This window comes from Brachyistius frenatus, unplaced genomic scaffold, assembly GCF_029030835.1.
Source record: "Brachyistius frenatus isolate BFR_SWC_R1_liver_20210118 unplaced genomic scaffold, ASM2903083v1 Contig_12, whole genome shotgun sequence".
NCBI classification, from domain to species: Eukaryota; Metazoa; Chordata; class Actinopteri; family Embiotocidae; genus Brachyistius; species Brachyistius frenatus.
In genome coordinates, this window is record NW_027210611.1 from 3,747,738 (window position 1) to 3,768,049 (window position 20,312).

At 41.6% G+C, this 20,312-nt stretch overlaps 1 protein-coding gene across 1 annotated transcript; it reads left to right on the forward strand.

The window, feature by feature from the left end:
* The first annotated feature begins 196 nt into the window (after positions 1-196).
* On the forward strand, positions 197-17,511 carry ccdc24 (coiled-coil domain containing 24). The gene is made up of 9 exons (XM_069691923.1): positions 197-301; positions 1,191-1,352; positions 4,650-4,837; positions 8,506-8,622; positions 8,727-8,831; positions 10,473-10,527; positions 15,524-15,575; positions 16,001-16,106; positions 16,358-17,511. Exons 1-9 carry the CDS (start codon positions 197-199, stop codon positions 17,373-17,375), a joined length of 1,908 nt encoding a protein of 635 aa, XP_069548024.1. The 3' UTR covers positions 17,376-17,511.
* The last annotated feature ends 2,801 nt before the right edge of the window (positions 17,512-20,312 follow it).

The following is a 20,312-nucleotide window of genomic DNA, read 5'->3' on the forward strand; positions in this document are numbered from 1 at the left end:
GTCCCTCCCCTAACACACATTAGACCTTTACAGGTGGCCTCGTGTGTTTCTCGTGGGAAGAATATTGTGTTTTTCACTGATGAAAAAGGGGTAGAATCTGTATTCAGCTTATTTTAGATATGTTGTAGAACATTTTATATTTTATGTTTTATCTTGATTTAAAAAAAAAAATAAAAAAAAAGTGAACCTTGAATAAATGAGGATTGTTGAGACCAATCTCGCGATATCTCTCCTTAGCAACTGGAATGTTTACCCTGGATACCATAGCTTTACTGAATACAAACACAAGGACCCGACTCAGGTGAGTGTTTGTTTCCCTGTTACAGCAAACAAAAACAAATATATATATATATAGTTTTCTGCCGTGTTTTATTGTTTTACCCTCGGGGAGTTGAAGCACAACCTGTGAACACTGTGCTTTTGTGAAACGGTGGCTTTACAAGTCACAGGTGGTCTGGTTGCTACAATGAATTATGACACTAAATTAGCTTCGACTTTCTACGTCAGTTCTTTTCAACACGGTGAACAAAGCTTAATAAGTTAGCGTGTGTGTCTGCAACTATGCAACCTGAAGATATGTTAAGTGTTTGTCAGTGGTGGACAAACAAGAAGTAGTTAGATCCCTCAGCCATTCAAAGTGTTAAAGTATGGAAGTATTTTATAAAGTTATAAGTACTTGCAATGTATTAATGTGGTCAGGGTAAAAAAAAATTATTATTATTTTTTTTTTTTTAAGTGCTGCAACAATTAGGCCATATCTGGTTAAACATTTTAGTTATTTCTCAACAAAAAGGCCTCAGAAAGTGACAAATGCAAATTCTTAATGGTGGCGATTTGATGATTATTTTTTCCCCCCCATGTGTAGGAATGTACTGAACATGTTTGGGTTTTGGACTGTTAATCAAATAAAACAAGCTGTCTAAAATGAACGGGTACATTCAGGGTCATTTTTTTCTCAATGGCTTTATGATTAACTTTGCATAGCCTACTAAATTCTGCAGCAATATAAACATTTTTTTTTTTTTTTCATGTAAAATCATAATCAGCAGGCAAAGTAACTCCAGGACAAGGGGATACTGCAGCTTTCATATAGATGATATAGTGGTTAAATATATATATATATATATAGTTAAAAGTATGTTGTTGTGTTTATATGTTTCTGCAATTCATTTTTATGCTTTTGACCCTAGATCTCCACTCATATGTGTTCACCTGATGAAGGCCAGCCCTGGTGCCCTGGCCAGTCCCTCTGGAGCCTGATCGCTGAGCATGTTTCTGGGACGGAGCTGCCGAAGATCTGTAAAGCCCTGGGCCCCTCCCTAGTAGGCATGTACACAGAGGTGCACGCTGAGGTGAGAGGGTCTTTGTCGCTCCAGTGTTTGATGTCATCTGAGTACAGTACCTGGCTTTCAACTTGGAACATTCCTCTTCGCATTCGGCAGATAAAGCGTGTTTTATTATTCCTCTTTTTTCACACTTCGGCCTGTGGTCTTATTCGCTCAAGGAATTAAGAGACTGGGTCTGTTTCTAGGATTCCACAAAAATACCACCACCGCATCGACAAGAATTTCCTTTTGGGCAGAGTGAATCCCAAAAATTGCTTAGTTAAGCATTCCTGGCTGAACAATTTAAGAACTCTGGTCTAAGGCTGTGTAAGTAGGCTAGTTTGGCTGCATATATTCATTAATTACAGTTTCCAGACTCCATAATAAAAGTGAAATGTGGGTTAACTGGCACTGTGCCACAGTGAGGTCCAAATTTGAGCCAGACAGATGTCAATATTTATTCAGGGCCAGCTAAACTCTCAGCCCCCAAAGCCCCTTGCATGGTAAGCACTCAGCACTGGCAACTAGACTTCATACAAGACAGACTTGCAGGATTGATGAGCAAAATGTGAGCTAAGGTGAAATGATCAAAATGTTAATTTGAAGAGGAAATAATTTAGAGATAAGTCTGCTGGAACATTTGAAAGAGTAACAGGATGACTCTGTCAGAAATCATCAATAGAAATCTAAGAAGAATTAAGAAATCTAATCAAATATTTATTCAAACCTAAGTAAATTGTTCAATATGAAGCTGATCCTGGCTGTGTTCAAAGTCATGATTATTTTTACTGTCTATTATTTTCACATTTTGGAAATTAATTCAGTGATTGATCGCTCCTTATGAAATTTAAGAAAGAGTCGCATCATCAAATGTCTTGTTTTGTCCAACCAACAATCCAAAATCCTAAGATATTCATGGTAAAAAAAACCAACAACAGTTGAATGACTATAAATAATCATCAGTATAGTTGCAAATGAATGTTTTGTCAGCTGACTTATTTATGAATATATGAAACACAACAGTACACTGAGAATACATAAATGGTTGACCTTAAAGCGAAGTGTGTAAATACATGTGGCCTTCTGATGGAACATTCCTCTCTCTTACGTGAGAGGTTATACTTCTGTACTTCAGATCAAGTTGGTTGTTGCAGATTTCACACAGGCACAAAGGATTCCACTTAACAGCCCTTTCTGTAGAAAAATTCAAATTGATGAATGTGCTTTTTTCTTTTTCTCACAAAATCCATACACTCCACGTCTCGCCGTCCTCTCTCATCGGCCGTCTCCTCCTTCTGTCTGTGTTTTTCTGCTCTCCTACCTTCTGCCAGCTCCTCTCCTCTTCTGTTTACACAAGTACTGAAATCTCTCCATCTGCAGATCAGCGCTCCTCTCTGCAGTGCACCAACGGGCAGAACAACACCTGGACATAGTTTGTCTCAGCTCTCAAGTCATGCCATGTAGATGCTGGCCACATTTTCATTCTTGGCAGCTTATATGTGAAAGCCACATGAGTATTACTCTGCAGGTAAAGGCATGCAAGGCTCCCTTTCTCACATACACACCGTCAAGGACTCAAACATATTAAATCACAGTTAAATAAATGTCTTTTTTTTTACATAACAAAGATTGGGTTTAAAGTACAATGGTAGAGAAACATCAAAACAACAATGCAGCCAGGTTGACGCAGAATAATTGAGCTCATATGCTGACACACTTCTGCCTGCACACACAAACTGCACACACACACACACAGAAAGAGGCCCACTAAGCTCAGTGAGTCAGGGGGTCGGTATAACAGGGTTAGAGAGGCTAATCCTCAACTGTTGATAAGACTGTTAGCAACACATATTCTCCGACTCGGCTGTGTGTGTATGTGCATGTTGGCATATATGTGTATGGCGTGCCTGTGCGCGTGCTTATGTGCGTGTGAGACTGTCAGTATTGCTATAATATTTCTTCACCTCCAGTTCAACGTATTCAGTGGCTGGCTGTAAAGCCGCCAGACGGAAAGAAAGACTTAGTCTGAGAGCTTTGAGAAATTTCCAGGGACGAAAACAAAGCACAGAGCGCCTTATTCAACTCTCACGCTTCTGCACGCAGGTTTCCCTTCAGTTATTACATTCACTCTGAGGTGGCTCACTTCGTCTTCTCTTATTTTTTTTCTCTCCTTGTCCGCCTATCTGCACGTCTTTGTCTGTTTCTCTTGCAGCCATGTAATGAATTCCGTCCCTCAGCGAGCCCCTGTGCAAAGTAATAGCAGCTCTGCCTGCGACTCCTCCATTCCTCAGCGCTGCCATTCCTCCCTCCATCAAGGTCCTCATTGTCTAAGGTAGTTGGATCAGAGGAAATATTAGACTCTTCAAGTCTCCCTACAAGGCCAATCTCTCTGCGCCTCCCCCTAAGCTCTCCCTCATTCTCTGAATGAAAATGAGCCCTTTCAGCTAAATGTATTCTTCAATCCAATTTAAATAATTCAACATAATAGCTCCTGGTTGGTTCTTTTAACTGACATGTTTCAACAGTGCTCTCAGAAAATAGCTCCTGGATGAGATCAGCGGTCTCGCAGCTGAGGGGAGCGGTTCAAAATAAAATCCGGGGACAACTCGTTAGCCAGTGAGTCATGAATCCTCTAACATAAACACCTCAACAACCCAAAGACACCGGTATGATAGGAAACGGCTCGCGAGTGTGTGCACAAGGTCGTGTGTGAGTGGACTTGCACACATACATACAAAAAAGATCAGAAGTGGTGTTTTTGGTATCCCCCAGTATATTCCTTTGAAGAGGAGACTCTGACTGCAACCTGGCAGAAATGATCTGCAGGCAACAGGTGTGGAGGTGTTAATGGTATCCAGACTTTATTGAAACACAAAGCACTCACATTAAAAGCCACCTGGACTCGCAGCACACAGGGCTGCTTCTCGAATGACCCACCTAAAAGTATGTTGGTATAATTCGTTGTCTATTGCAGTGTTAAAGCATGTTAGCGTGGTGTCGTGTTTTCAGATTCACACAGCTTTCTTGTTCCCGTGCATCTTATAAGCTGTATTGCCTTCAGTTTCGAGAAGACATTGTCAAATGTTCACAGCAGTTTTACAGTAAACGAGGTCTTCCTGACACAATGACAGCCCTGAACATCTTTTCACTGATGGAAAGTCAAGAGAAAAATGCAGAGAAATCGCTGCAAAAAAAAAAAAAGGTGCCAGCGAAGTCTGCTGTCCACGCTGCTTCAGAAGAGCAGTCCACTTATCATTTTCTTTCTATTGACAGAACAACATCTTCAGAAGGTTGATAAGTATAATCTGTGGTAAACCCTTGCAGGCGGAGATGTTGCACAAGATGTGGCAGGAGAGCCAGCGAGGCGAAAACCAAGGCAGCAGGGCAGAGATGCCGTTCCCACGTCAGCAGGGCTCACCTCTAGCTGACCCCCCCGCAGTGAAAGAGCTGCTGAGAGCTGAGGTCAAGATGTTGCTGCAGACGCTCAGAGAGAGAGCCACCAGGGGTGGAAGGTACATTTAACATCCCACTTACACAGCTTTACTGTACATTATTAATGAAGCAGGAAAGTGGTTATGTTTTTTTTTAAATGTAACAGAAAAAAACATAACGGGTTTAATCTATTTCTTTTTATGAAGCAGAACCACTAGTGCCAGTGTGACTATAGGATTTTTACATAAATGAACCTAAACACAACACAAATTGTGTCTTATTTATTTGCTATTATGATAACAGTCAAATGAGAATAAAGACAATAACAAAAAAAATAAAATTACAATAGACAGACCAAACTTTTACACCACAGTTTCCCTGAATCTAATGTTACATTCTCAGACCAAATTCTCAGAATTGGTCACTTTTTCAACTTTTCACTTTTTCAGCAGTTCGGTTGCAAACATATAAACAGTCATTACATTCATTCAAACAAAAAAAGAAGCAATTATCTCTCTTCTCAGACTTTTTAAAATGCATTTAAGAGATTTCTTTTTCCAGAACAATGGTCTAAACTGAGCACAACTCTTTTGTTCTGCTTTTTCACCAACACAAGAGATAATCAGTGAAGACCGCTGTCTCACACTCTCTGCGTCATTTCTTCCCCAAACAAAGAGCGCCATAAAATGTTATATTGTGTTCCTGTGTCAGTTACAAATGGGATGGGAAAGCAGAGGAACAAAAGGTTGTTTTTTTTTTTTGGAGGAGGGATGTTTGAAATTGGTTGGGAATTGTGGAAGGAGGGAGACATGCATTCCTATCTAAATGGTAATTTAGAATTAAAGTCAGCGGTAGCTATAATGGACTTAAGATATGCTCCGTATTAAACGAGAGCTAAATTCTTATCTTAAAATTGTTTGTGTGCGGATGCAATAACTTAAAAGACATAGAATGAAGACAGATTTATATCCACTTGTTTGTCAGTGAAGAGCTCACTGGGAGACAACAAAGAGGCACTCTGGCTCTAGATAGGATGTACAAGTGTGTGCAAGTGTGTGTAAGTCTGCGCATGTTTAAGCCAGTACCTATCCCAGCAACTGGCTCGCTGCTGCGAGGAATGTTGCCCCGTGACACCTCTCTGGTTTTAGACCTTTTAGAAAAAGCACAATATAAGATGGATTCTTCTCCGTTTTGTGACTCGCCATTTATTGCCCGTCAATTTGTCGACCGCCTTATCACTGGGATTTTCTTTTCTTTGCGTGTCTCTGTGTTTTTGTGCTGTTCAGCTGCAGGCGGCTGTTTATTGCCTCTTGGGTATATGTGTGGGCTTGTTTTGTTTTTGTCGTTATCAGGCAGGTGTAATATTTACCATGTTTACTATTCAGCATGTTCTCGTGATAAGGCCACAGACTGTACAGCCCAGTGTCGCAGCAAAGTGGAATGAGACGCACGTCACATGGCACAGGTCATGTGACGAGGTACAGATGTCCTGAAGTCATGAATGAGAAGCGGGTTAAGATGGTTCAGATGGGCAAAATACTCAAACTTTCACACAGGACACCGTTTTGAACCCAACAGAAAGTGATGTGAAGTTGCTAAAAGAAATCCTGTCCTGCGCAAATAGATTTTGTGCCTAACCTTGACCATGTGGTTTTGTTTTTGATTTCCTAAAACACATTTGATGTCCAGGCAAGGCAAAGCCGTAACACCCGACATGCTGTCCTCCAGTGGCGGGTGCATTACGCGCTTTGGCGTGACACAGGGACGCATGCAACCATTGGCTAACTTTCACAAAACATGCATTCAGTTGGACAAATGAATGTCCGAACCAGATCTAATGACAATCCATCCAATATTCGTTGAAACAGTGACGGGAAACTTGAGGGGAGGACTTAAAAACTCACCCTCTGAGCACCACAAACGCTTGTTCAACATTTTTACGGAAATCCATCCATTAGTTGTCGAGACTGACAGACCAACTCTGCCGTTCCTACAGACTCACTGCTCGCATGGCTGAAAACTGTCAGCTCCATTATCACTAACAGTTGCAGCAGTGTTGCTGTTGTCATTATTTAAGACTTCCCATAACACAGTCTCTTACAGAATCTAGTCAATGCATCAAAAGAAATATAAGGTGCTTGTTGTGACAGTTCAGTTGACAGGGATTTATTTTGAAGTAATCTTTATAGTCGTTTTTTTTTTTTTTTTTCTGGATAGCAGCAAGGCCTAATGTTTAAACTGACAACCCAAGGCTACAGGTCTGATGCCCAAAACAGCTTATTAAAGTGTCAGTGAGCAAGACACAAACCGAAGCCTCACTTGCTCGCACATCACAAGTCACTCCTGTAAGGTGCTGTGGCTCGGATATAAATGGATTATAAAAAGTTCCATTCAGACTGAGAAATGTAGCCCATTGTTGTAGGCTCCGTGGGAACAGTGCCAGAAAAAGTGTTGGTGCCACACAGACTGTGCCAGCACAAATCGCCTTTTCTCTTTGAAGTTGGCTTCACTATAGTTGTTGACCTTGATGCATGGTACTGTGTGTATGTGTGTGTTTCAGGCCTTTGATCGTTCAATTAGGCTAAGTCCCAAGAGCGTATCAGCTGAATGGCTTTCAGAAGTAAACCCAACACACTTCTCCCTAATAAGACTTCCACTTAATAATGTACCACAACCCTGTTTGTCAATTTAGTTCGATTTAATATGCTTTGCTGGCATGGAAATTGAAACAGCATTGCCAAAGTATCAAGATAGAGACAATAATATTTCTCTCTCTCTCTCATACTCTCTGGAAATTGTTACGTGGTTGTGTATCAGTTTGATTTGATTTCTCAGGCATGTTAGCGAAGAATACTTTGTCTAACAGAACTAATTTCAGCAGGAACTGCTGACTCGTGTTTTTCCTGTGATTTGAATCCTTCATATGAGGGTGCGGGTGGGTGTGTACCTTGTAAAAGTCAACTGATTTATCTTATTGGCCTCCTCCTGTGTGGTCCTGATGCTCTGACCATTCACCACATGTTCTCACACACACACACACACACACACACACACACACACACACACACACACACACACACACACACACACACACACACACACACACACACACACACACACACACACACACACACACACACACACACGCACACACTTGCTCTCACGCACAGCTCCATGTCATTGTTACAAAGATGCATTTTCCTTCTTGACAATAAAATAAGTGTCACCCACCTGCAGCTACCTTTGAGATAATACAGAAAATATAGTGTTGCTCCTGTTTAACCTTTCTGCCTTGAAATGTGTTTTGTTCTGTTTTGCTTCGTGTTGTTTTGTTTTTGGAAGATGATGATTTTTCGATGTTTTAAAATGTAGGGTAAGGGCTCAGCTCTGCCTGACAAATCTCAGTGCACTTATGGATTTGAATAACCATTTCACAGACCGTAGTACAAACACACACATTTAGATACAGTTTCACAATCCCTCACACACATTTGCAAATCATTTTGCTACATCAATACCCCATGGTATAGCCTTTACAGAGGAAAAAAAAATTAAATTAAATAAAGGCAATACAAATAACATTAGAATGAAATAACGGCTGTAAAATATTTGCATCAGAAGCCAATCTAAAGATGTTACTTTAAAGATATCAACACTTTCAGACGCTCTAAGGCCATTGCGTTGCCATACATACAGTTAAGTGACTTCTGTAAAGGCTCAGTATTTGTCTCTGCTATTGATGTTATAGAGATGGTGAGGAGCTCCTGTTTCAGTACAAACATGAGGCCGTAAACTACGCCCTCGGTCACCGTGACAGCTGTTACAGTAACTGTACCAACCCTGCGAATACTGATAATGGAAGCAGGTTAGTAACACTGGTGAGACAGAAATGATGCAACACTTCTAATAACGCAGAAAATGTCTTTTAAAATCTTCTGTTGCCTACTCTGTTCATCTGTTCTCCTTCAGGCCAGGCTCTCACGATTCAGGCCTGTCCAGTGGGGAAGATGCGATTGAAGCGATGAGCGACAAGCTGAATGTCACTGAAATAGACCAAGTAGTCGACCGCCTCAGGTGAACTGCAGTGGTGCCCTTCTTGTGACTCCTTTGCAGCTCCTTTTAACGCCGTTCCATGTCAAGGATTCCAGAGGTCTGACAGTATTTGTATAAGATTATAATATAATATATTCGTAACAGTGTTAACAGAACGTGACAAAGTGAACAGGGGCTCCCATAGTGATGAACCTAAAGAGATTATTTGTATTTGCAGCTTTAACCTGCTTACAGAGTTTCTTATCATCGTTCAGCTGCACATAACTTTACAGTTTAGGCTTACTCGCTGTCATGTAGCGTGTTTTCTGGCCACATCAGGCATCTGTTTGCAGTTCAAAAAGCTCTAAAGCCCCGCTGTCCTCGTCCCACTCATTATCAAACAGCAGTTACACTCAGTCAGCGACCAGTTGGTAAACATAGTTGAGTGTTTAGCTGCTAAAAGGCCAAATGTATCCATCAGAAACTGAAAACTGGAAACTATAAACAGCTAAATGTTGCTCTGTGTCTGCTGGAAGTTCAGAAGGTTCACCGAGGTAATATTACATCAGTTTCACAACTTTTTCTTTTGCTGCCCCCAAGTGGCAAAAATTGGCACAGGACATAGGATTTGATTATCAAATATTGATTGAAAAAAAAGCACATTTTAAAGACGTCAGAAAAAAAAAATTTAAGCAAGTGAAACATGTTTTTGAAGACTAAACTAGAGGCCCTTTGTGCACCGTTGTGCAATTGCAGTGAATCATTTGCAGGCAGTCACAGTCTGCTGACAGTAGAAGAAGAAATAGAATTGGCTCGCCAATCAGAACAGCACAGAAGACGGGGAGAACAACAAAGGGCGATGGGCCGAGGCTAGAGAGGGAAGGGGGAGTACTGCCAGAGGAGTGTTCTATTTTTTATTTTTTTTATCTTTAATGTGACCACATAAAACTGTTTTTGTGACCCCTTGGCAAGTCCCAACCCCCAGGTTGAGAACACCTTCCGTGTATCAACCAGCACAACCACAGGATATACAGTATATACAAACCGAGTAAACAACAAATGTTGCACTGGTACAGACATAAAGAATGAACTCTTGCTGTATTGTATATTTGTAATATAAACTAGCAGAGACACATTGTGTGTATTTTGTCATAAATGACATAGTAAATATGCATTCTCCTTAAGTCTGGAAGTGAGTTCCTCTCAGCTCTCCTCTTTTCCCCATTTTCCCCTTAATTTTCCCTCAACTCTTCTCTTTGGCTTCTGTCGCCTGCCTTCCTGCATCCCTCCTTTTCTCTCTCCATCCCTCACTCTGAGGCCTGCAGGGCAATGCAGTCCCTGGAGCTACCTTGGAAGAACGCCTCCTTCTCTCCCTCTCTGTCTCCCCCTCTCTCTCTCCCATTTCCTGACTAGACCAGAACAAAAGATCCCATTGTCAGAAAATGGATCCCAGACCAGAGATGGCAGAAACCTCTTTTTCATTTGAAAGAAGTGTATAAAGTCTACTACAGTTATGTAACCAGAGAAGGAGGAAGTGTAGAGGGAGAGAGGGAGAGAAAAGAAAAATAGGACACTGTTTCCTCAGTACCTTATGAAAACTGAAGAGGATAAACTGAGCAGTGCACCTATTCTGTTCTTACTGCCTCAGCTGTGTGATGGGTTTGTTCCATTTATCTCATCCAGGTCTGTCCTGAGTGGGGAATGTGAAAAGTTGACCAGACTGATAAAGCATTTAAAGGTAAGAAGAACAGGATGGACAACAGACAACTACCAAAGGAATCTTTAACCTTCCTTGTTTTTCAGTTACAGTACAATTAATGATCCAAATCCTAAGATTATTTATAGGAAACTGCACTAAAACCAAGGCACTGTATAGACCTATATAGATGTCGCTGTAGATCAATTTTACCCTTCCATACACTCTATACATTACAACCTAGTAATCCTGATTTGCCTGGATAGTGTGTGTATATTACAATACACTGCATGTACAATATGCTTTTCCCTCAGGAATAAGTGTACCTACTTCGCTCTTAAATTTGGAGTTTACCCGACGTTTTCTTTAAACAGGTTTTTTTTCCACTTGTAAAAATACATTGTCTCCAGTTGTTTGATTCAGTTTGTATAATGATCAGTTTATACTTATAACATCTATAAATCATGTATTCTACACAATACTGATCCCTTCTATTAGAAATACACTGACTTCTTAAACCAGAGGCTCACATTTTTCCCAAAACAAAACACAGTGTTTTGGAAAGTTTAATTCCCTCTTTGGACTCCATCAGGTAGATTTTCTAATTCTATTTTGGCACTGAAACTCTGCCAAGGTGTACATTTACACTAACACACATACATGCACACACACACACACACACACACACACACACACACACACACACACACACACACACACACACACACACACACACACACACACACACACACACACACACACACACACACACACACACACACAGAAAGTCTGCAAGGCCTGAGTCTAAACTCTCTTTTTTTCCCCATCTGTCTGGCCAAGAGTTGTTGCAGTGCTGGGTAAGCTCGATCTCCATCCAATCACTCAAATGACATACAGACACATTTAAGCACACACACACACACACACACACACACACACACACACACACACACACACACACACACACACACACACACACACACACACACACACACACACACACACACACACACACACACACACACAAACAAAAGGCAAATCAGGGGGGGTGAAGACGCACACATGCCTTCATGTCTACAATCTGGCTACACTGTCTGGCATTATGAAAGAAACTCAGCAGAGGAGTTTAGCCAGATGTAGAACTTTTCTGCAAACCAGATGTGTACATTATCTCTTTGTGCCCTCAGTTTGTGTTTATGACTGGAAGTATCATTTTTCTTGGAAACAATAAAGATGTAAAAAAGGAAATCGAAGCACATAATGCTGTATAGTTCTATAAATTTAACATTTTTGTTAAGAACCAATAGTGATCATAGTGAGTGTCATTGTACCTGCTGCACGAAGGGCTACTTATATTATTAAAATTTTGCTCAGTCCTACTAGAAATATAAACAAAACAGCACACGTAGTGTCTGTGGAGGCCATCATCCGCCTTTTTACTGTCAATAAAGTAAAACTGGGTGTAGGAGAGTGAGGAGGGGACATTTATTAGAGTTTCCTGTCCCAAAGGTTGGTTGTTCCAGCCTCTAAAGCCTGATGCTGTGAAGCTATTTGTAGTTTTTAAAAGGTATTCCTCTATAAGGTTTTGTGTGTAAATAGACATGTCATCAGTTTTCATGCCCGCAAGGAAATTTTCTACTTCCGTAAGTGGCATGGACTCTGTGTGCACCTTGAGTCGCTGCAGTGTTAAACTATGTTTAAGCTGCTACTGTGCAAGACATCATTTCCTTATTAACTTTAATAACTCAACAGTTCTTGGAAGGAAGGACCGATTTTTACTTTTTACTGGAATATAAATCTTTAAGAAGTTCAATTATCTCCCAAAGTGGACATTCACATCAAGCGATCGGGTTCAAAGTTTTATCTAGCCACACCTGCTGAGACCGTCAGAAAGGAATATACTATAAAGCAGGCTTAATAGAGGAGCTAGTGACCATTAAAGCCATGAGGCCCGGCAACTGAAAAGCGAAGACGTGACAAAAATGTCAGAAAGTCTTCAGTCACCAGTTCGCTGCTTCAAATTCCCAGTTCATAAATGTGCTCGGAGGAGAAAATCTTTTTTTTTTTTTTAATCTAAAATGAAAGATTTTACAGTGAAAGAGCAGAGAAGGAAAACATTTGAATTTCCAAATCCCATTTCTTATATGATTGTTCTCATCTATTTTGCGTATTTTAAGGGCACATGTTTTGCATTTTTTGTTGTTTTTGTTGTTAGTCACAAAATGGGAAGAAAATGTGTTAAATGCTAAGAAGTGTTGTTGTTGTTCGTGTTTTAAGTCAACATGATATAAATGTCCTGCCGAGCTCATCCACCGCCACCATGTCTGACACAGCTGAGATTGCTATTGATTTTGTGTTATTCAGAGCAGTTAAGTTATATAGTTTTTGAAAGAGTTATTAAATAGAGACACATCAGGCATTTAAGGTTTGATACTGAATGATCTAATTGCTTTTTTTTTTTTTTACTGCTGCATGTGGCAACCAATCATAAATTGGTTCTAAACACAACCATAATGACCCATTTTCTCTTAGCAGGAGCCTCGTATGGCCACTTGGGCCAACGCCAAAAAAAACACCTCTTAAAGACGGTCGTTAAAAGTAACTCGCAAGTGTGCGTTGAGCGTGAAGTCGGTCGAGTGAGAAAATTGTAGCATCCCATCACCCTGAAGCTGTGAAAAGTATGTCAAAATATCCTGGACTCTAAACTGTAGGCTGCTGCTTTACATCATCAATTCACTTCCACTGTTACTAAGTAAATATCCTCTAAATCAGAGGGGTGGACACAGTCTGGTGGTTAGGAGACGGGATGACTCCGGCCTCTGCTTACTTACTTAATCTTCAGGCCACACTGCGCTCTCCTGTCCTTTGCTACATGTTGAGTTCCCCCACAAGTTAATTTAGGCCAGCTCATTCATCATAGATGGAGGAGCGCATCTCGGTGCGGGCTTCGACGTACGACCTGGGCTTCCACACGGCCCGGACATCACAGTCACCTCCGACTTCTTGCTGGAGGGGTTCGTCGCTGCAGTCGACCGGCATGATCCGCCTTTGATGCATTTTTGCTGGTCTAAACTGGGCAGCGATGGACCGATTACGGTTCAGGTGATGAATGAGAACCGCTGAAGGTGCTTTCCAGCTGTGAGTGGTTGTCACAGCAGCTGCTGCCTTTCAGCTAGCTGTTTTGTGTTTTGCATTTGCAGCAGCAGGGAGGAGCCCGAGCACCGCTGTTCAGAGCTGGCTGCAACCAGCCTCGTAGAATCATCTCAACATGCAGATAAACGGAGCAGCTTTTAGCTTTAAAGTTACAGCAGCCAGAGAAATGGTTCTCAACTGGTGGGTCACGAACCCAAAAATGTGTCACAGGTCTATTTTAAGTGGATTGCCACATCAGTAGTTATATTTCTAAACGGGTTTATGATTAGATAAGTCTGCCTATTTATTTCACATGTCACAGTTCAGTGTCTAAACCTGGAACTTGAACGTCATTAGTTTAAACTTGTTTGTAACTCAAGATAAGTCTGGCTTTTTATTCCATCAGGGGTTTTTAACCCTTGTTGCTCTTTTGATGCGCTTTTTCTTTACTACATGTTTTTAGCACTTTTTTGCGTGAATAAATTGAATTGGTTGAAAAAATTAAAACACTTGGGTTGCGACCTAATGACAAAGGACAAATGTTGGTTCTAAGGGTCGACAAGTCAAGGAACCACCGAATTAGCTTCTGTATGATGACACGTTACCATCATTTATTATACAAGCATTGACTTTATGTGGTCAAAATATAATCTGAAGATGGACACTAGACCGTAAGCCAGTTAACATGTTTACCAGATAGTTAACATGTTTTATTTACTAGCTTATGGAATAAAACATGTTCATTGTTTGGTTGTAGTCAAACGAGAGGAGTTTGTCTGACCGGAACCAGCAGAACCATCGCGAGATAATGAAAAGATGGCAGCTGTACTGGTTTCAGCTGGATTTTGGAGAAGGATCAGTGATTCTTTGCATCAGCTGATGGAGAGTCCGTGTATGTGCTGTGCTGAAGTGGATTTAGGTTCTCATGTATGAGAATAATCACCAAGACATCCAGTGTTTCCTAAAATATCAGTAAGTCTGTGCCATAGTCATGAGTTCAATCCCCACATGGATCACAAAGCCTATTTTCAGAATGTGTGCTTTGGAGTTGTTTTAGATTCCAGTCACTTCACTGTCAGAGAAATCGCGCATACTTCGTCTGCAGCTCTGAAAGACAACACCGGGAGGTTTGGGTTTGAATCCCGCTGGGACAACAGACCAAAACACGTGTTTTAACTGTCAGTCTCCAGGCTTGTGGGTATGTTTGGGTACATGTGTGTATGCGTGTGTGCGCGTTTTTGTAATGGACTATATAGTCTGTGGTTGCTATCAAGACTCTCATTAGCATTTGTGCTGTTGTAAAATGAGAAGAGGACTCTGCCAGTCACACACAAACAAACACACACACACAAAGACACACTTTGCAATCAGTGAAAGCTTTTGACACACACACACGCACACACACACACACACACACACACACACACACACACACACACACACACACACACACACACACACGCACACACACACACACACACACAAGCATACAGAGTGCTATGGTTTTCATTTGCTATGGATATAAATATTTGAGGCCAAATTATGATGGAACACTGCTGTTCAATCGTTTAGTGGTCACACACACACACACACACACACACACACACACACACACACACACACACACACACACACACACACACACACACACACACACACACACACACACACACACACACACACACACACACACACACACACACGTACACATTCCTTTCCTCTTTCTGCCTTTGTTATTTTTATCCTTGTTCCTTTGCTATTGCCATATTTAATACATTTACCTCCTATTTTTGCTGTGTGGCCTAGTTTTTTGTATTGTGTTGAACCGCACTGAGCTGTACATGAAAACTGACGGGTTAACAGAAGCTCTCAAGTCTCTTTCTCTCCTGTGCTTTGTGTTTTGCAGGGAAACTTCAAACATAAGTGTGTATTTAAGAAATCTGAACCTTCACTTGCAGGTAAGTGTAAATTTAGGAATTTGCTGCCATCTGCTGGTAAATTATTGTTTAACACAAAGTGTGTGACAAAAATTGTCCACTTTATAATTTAATCTTTAGCTAAGTGAATACATTTACTGGTGGAAGTCCTTCCGAAACATATTTATGAATTAAAAAGCAGATGTAAGGGACCCTGGCAAATTGTACAGTATCCCATCAGCTAACTGGCATAGAAAGTAATTAGAGCACAAAGGGGGCAGTCTGGGAACAACAGTAACTCAGCTCTGATTCTAGTTACTTGACATTTAGTCATTTTTCTCATCCTATTTTCTTATTCTTTTCTCTCGGTAATGTTTAGACGTAACGATGGATGTATCGGATAGTGTGTTTCAATCATTTTTCAGACCGTTTCACATTTTAGATCTTTCGTGTTTTCAAATGTGTAGAGCTTAGAGAGCTCAGAGGAGCCATACAAATGGATTTGGAGCTCTACCCATCGTCATTTGAAGCCTCGTCCCCTCTGCCTGTGAAAGGATTGAAAAACAGTCTCAGGTTAGTATTTCTTAATACGAAGCACTACATAATTAATACTGAAACAGCTGCTTCACTGTTCTTCCTGATGTGTGTCTTCTTTTTCCATTCAATCTCTCTAAATGCAAGCATGATAAAGGCTATTGATTTATAGCATAACACCATTTCAATAAACGCCCGCGGTGCATTTTACTTTGCTTCTTTTTGTTGTCTTGATGTGAGAAAATATTTCTTGATTTGATTCCCTTTGTGATTTCTTTTCCCCCCAAAAGCGCTGACACTCTGCAAGCTGTAACTCCCCCATCAGTCTTAAGACCACATCCACCTCCTCCTCTGTGCCATCCTAAACCCCGGCCACCAATTGGATTTCCTCTCACCAAGACCACTTTATCCAAGACTCATAGTCAGCATAGAATCACATCAGCTTCCAATAAGTCCAGCAAAACACCGACCTGCGACAGGATGGACACTTCTGGGAACGTAAACAACCTCCTCGTCTTTGACCAGATAAAGGTTAAAAGCAAATACCCCTGCAGTTTCTCTCCAGAGCAAGAATGCATTGGTCTTCGCCCCTGGATCGCAACCTCACCCATCCACAAAAGACATTTATCGTCACATCGCAGTCTTCAGAGCCCGAAAGCTGAATGCGATTTGTCACCACAAAGCGAGAGAAAATGCAGCCCTGCCTGGAGGTCAATAAATATCAATATCACCCCGCCTGCTCCTCCTCTCCGTGATGCAGGCAGTTTCAGCAGCAATCGTGCCGACTATTCTGTGTCAGCAACAGGGAAATCAAGGTCTCACAATGGGCAAGAGAATAGCAGCAGTGGAGGTAGTTTAGGGTCATCAGAAGTACAGACAGATCATGACGGAAGGACGAGCACTGTCATGTCTGAAACCGGGAGCCATCCTGCACGAGATGAAAGAAATAAGAGCAATAGGAGGATTGATAGAAATATATCCGGTGACTTCAGGAAGGATGTCAGCCAACAACAAAGCCTAAGTAGCCACTCTTTGACGGACTGCTCCTCACATTGTCCAGAAAGCAGTGATACCCTGGGACAAGCCCCGCACACTCAGACACCATCTGAACAGATTCATGGAAATGGTTTTACTTCCCCTAAAAACCCACACGGGGGCACCGCAAGTCAGCCAGAAAGTGGGCGAGACGGAAAGACGGCACCGCAGGTTCTCAAAAGGTTTCATCAGCCAGTCCCCCCTGCAAGAGTTCCCCGAGTTACCGCTAACAAGACACTGGGGTTTAAATCACTCCGCACAGTTTTTCCTTAAAATGTGAACTAAAATGAACTACACACAAGGAGAGTGACTTGAATCCTTGTAATTTGACATGTTTGTCAGTTTTTTTTTTTTTTTTCTAATTCAGATAGTGCCGTGGAGAAAGACTGAAGTTGTGGGAAAACATTGTTGAGGAATGACATGCATAAAGGATAAAAAAAAAAAAAAAAAAATGGCCTGAGTTTAATGAATAAACACAGAAATAAACATAAATTAAAAATTAAATTAATTTCTTTAATTCTACTTTTCCGTTAATTAACTATTTATTACACTATTTCTGTAGTACTACATTTCTTTCTTTTTATTTTTGTAGTTCATCATTTATATAATTTTGTGTCTGTCTGTCTGAAAGAAATTTAGAAATACAGAAATAGACTTTAAAAAAGTTTATATGGAAAATATAGAAATAAATTGAGGGCATTCATTTGATCATTTAAATCGTTATTTCTTTACCTATTTGTTTATATATACTTAAATATATATTTATTTACAATCTGAGGCTCCTGGCAGCTGGATTAAAGTAAGAATATAAAAAATTGGCATATCAGACTATGTGGGCCAGAATATAAGACAAATACTGAGGTCAGTCACGAGTGTGGAGCAAGTGTCAAGTAGTATTTAGGTTAGTTCACAGGAAACTAAACTCATCATTGCACCTCACTGGAAAACATCCAAATGGAAGTTGCTTATAATCCAACAGGCAGTGGAGCATTTTTTTTGTTTTTCCAGAGACGTGTAAATGAGAGACAAACCCGGTTAGAACATAAAGGAATTAAACGCATGGTCATTAACAGTCCGAACCGAGCTCGCTCGTCTCAGCCAGCTCACACAAAGAGTTGAGAAGAGGTCTGTTCCTTCATGCAAACATGTTTCCCTCCTTTTGGGCTTGGGTTAGGGCCCGGGTCCGCTCGTGGTGAGACGGAGGAGACATAACATGTGAGTGGGTGAATGAAGGGACCTGTAATAGGCCGCAAAGGTAACAAAGCGCTATACCAGTGCAGACCATTTCCACACGTGACGTAGGTGTTGCTCTGGTGCTTCAGTTCACGTGAATCGATGCAGCGCGTGCTAAAGTAAGCCACCCCTGATTCTAATGCGCACAAACGCCACGCCTGCATTGCACGTGCGATGTCATTGGTCTGCTGTAGCAGACACCCGCACGCCTAATGTAGAATTAACTGGAGACTGCACTGCTTCACAATATACACGCAAACTGCAGAATGTAACATTGCAAGGGCGGGCAGGTGTGGCTCGTGCACTCACAACGGGGGCTCCTGTAGGAACGTGTAAATCATTTGTCTGAGGTGTGGCGTTTGCTGCAGCTTGCCAACTTTAGGCATAGCAGGTAGGCCTTTAATGTCTGTTGGCTGAATCGTTTGACAACTCAAACAACCACACAGTCATACCTCACATGTGAGGTGCGTCCTCCAGAGAGCAGACCCCAAATCCCTTTTTTGCATGTATAAAAAATATACAGGGGTAAATATCTGTGATCACATGTTTAATTGCATGCTTACAATAATCGTATATTCTTAAACACTTATCATAACAAATTCAGTTTCTCTGCAAAGTTTAATAACCATTTGTTACCATTAATAACCGTGTGCATTTTTGACCTTTGGAGGACTACATACCGCTGCATCACTTGAACTAAGGCAAAGTATAATCTTTAAATACGCTTCTCTGCTATCTGCATCTGCTGTTTTAGGCTATCTTGACTGCTAAAGCTTGTCTGTTTTTTTGGTAGCTGGAATTGTTTGTGATTGGGTTCTTGGGTTCACTCAAGTAACTGAGTCTTTGAGAACAAGTTAAGAGTTAAACTGCTGGTCTTTTATTTCCAATTCTATGAAGGCCTAAGTTGTATTTGACTTTCCACCAGTTTGAGGTAAAAAGACTCTGAGAGAAGTAGGGACAAAATCTAGAGACTGTGTGAAAGTTTTTGTTGTTTAGTAATCAGTGGTGTGATTCCATTCCCGCCCATTTGTAACACCTGGTGACGGGAGGGGTGACCAAGGGGTGTGGTCTGACCAGCTGTAGCCAACCCTGTTGTAAAACCAGGAAGTGTTTGAAGCGTCAGCTTCAACGAGGACTCGTTGTATGAAGACACGGAGGGTAAAGACAGAGGAGTCTTTTGTTGGAGTCACAGGGGGAGGCTGAGTAGGACTACCGCCATCTGAGTATGTGTGTACTTTCCATACCTGTGGGTATATCTACTCGTAGATACTATAGGCCTCGCACTCGGTCACACCAATACCGTAACCTTTCCTCTGTTCTCTATCCCGCAGCTTCACACTGCTGGAGCAGCCTCTCTCTCCTCTGTCCTGATCCTTCTTGACCTTTCTGCTGCATTTGACACAGTGAACCACCAGATCCTTATTTCCTCCCTTCAGGACCTCGGTGTCTCAGGCTCTGCTCTCTCCCTGTTCTCATCCTACCTCAACGACCGCACCTACCGGGTAACTTGGAGAGGATCTGTGTCTGAACCTTGTCCTCTCACTACTGGTGTCCCTCAAGGCTCCGTCCTGGGTCCCCTCCTCTTCTCTCTGTACACCAACTCTCTCGGTTCTGTCATTCACTCGCATGGCTTTTCCTACCACTGCTATGCTGATGACACCCAACTGATCCTCTCTTTTCCCCGATCTGAAACACAGGTAGCTGCACGAATCTCTGCCTGTCTGACTGACATCTCTTAGTGGATGTCCACACACCACCTGAAAATCAACCTCGACAAGACCGAACTGCTCTTCCTTCCAGGGAAAGACTCTCCCACCCTCGACCTGACTACTACCTTGGACAACTCTGTGTTATCCCCGACCCTGACTGCTAGGAACCTCAGCGTGACACTCGACAGTCAACTCTCTCTTACTGCCAACATCACTGCAACACGTTCCTGTAGATACATGCTGCACAACATCGGGAGAATACATCCTC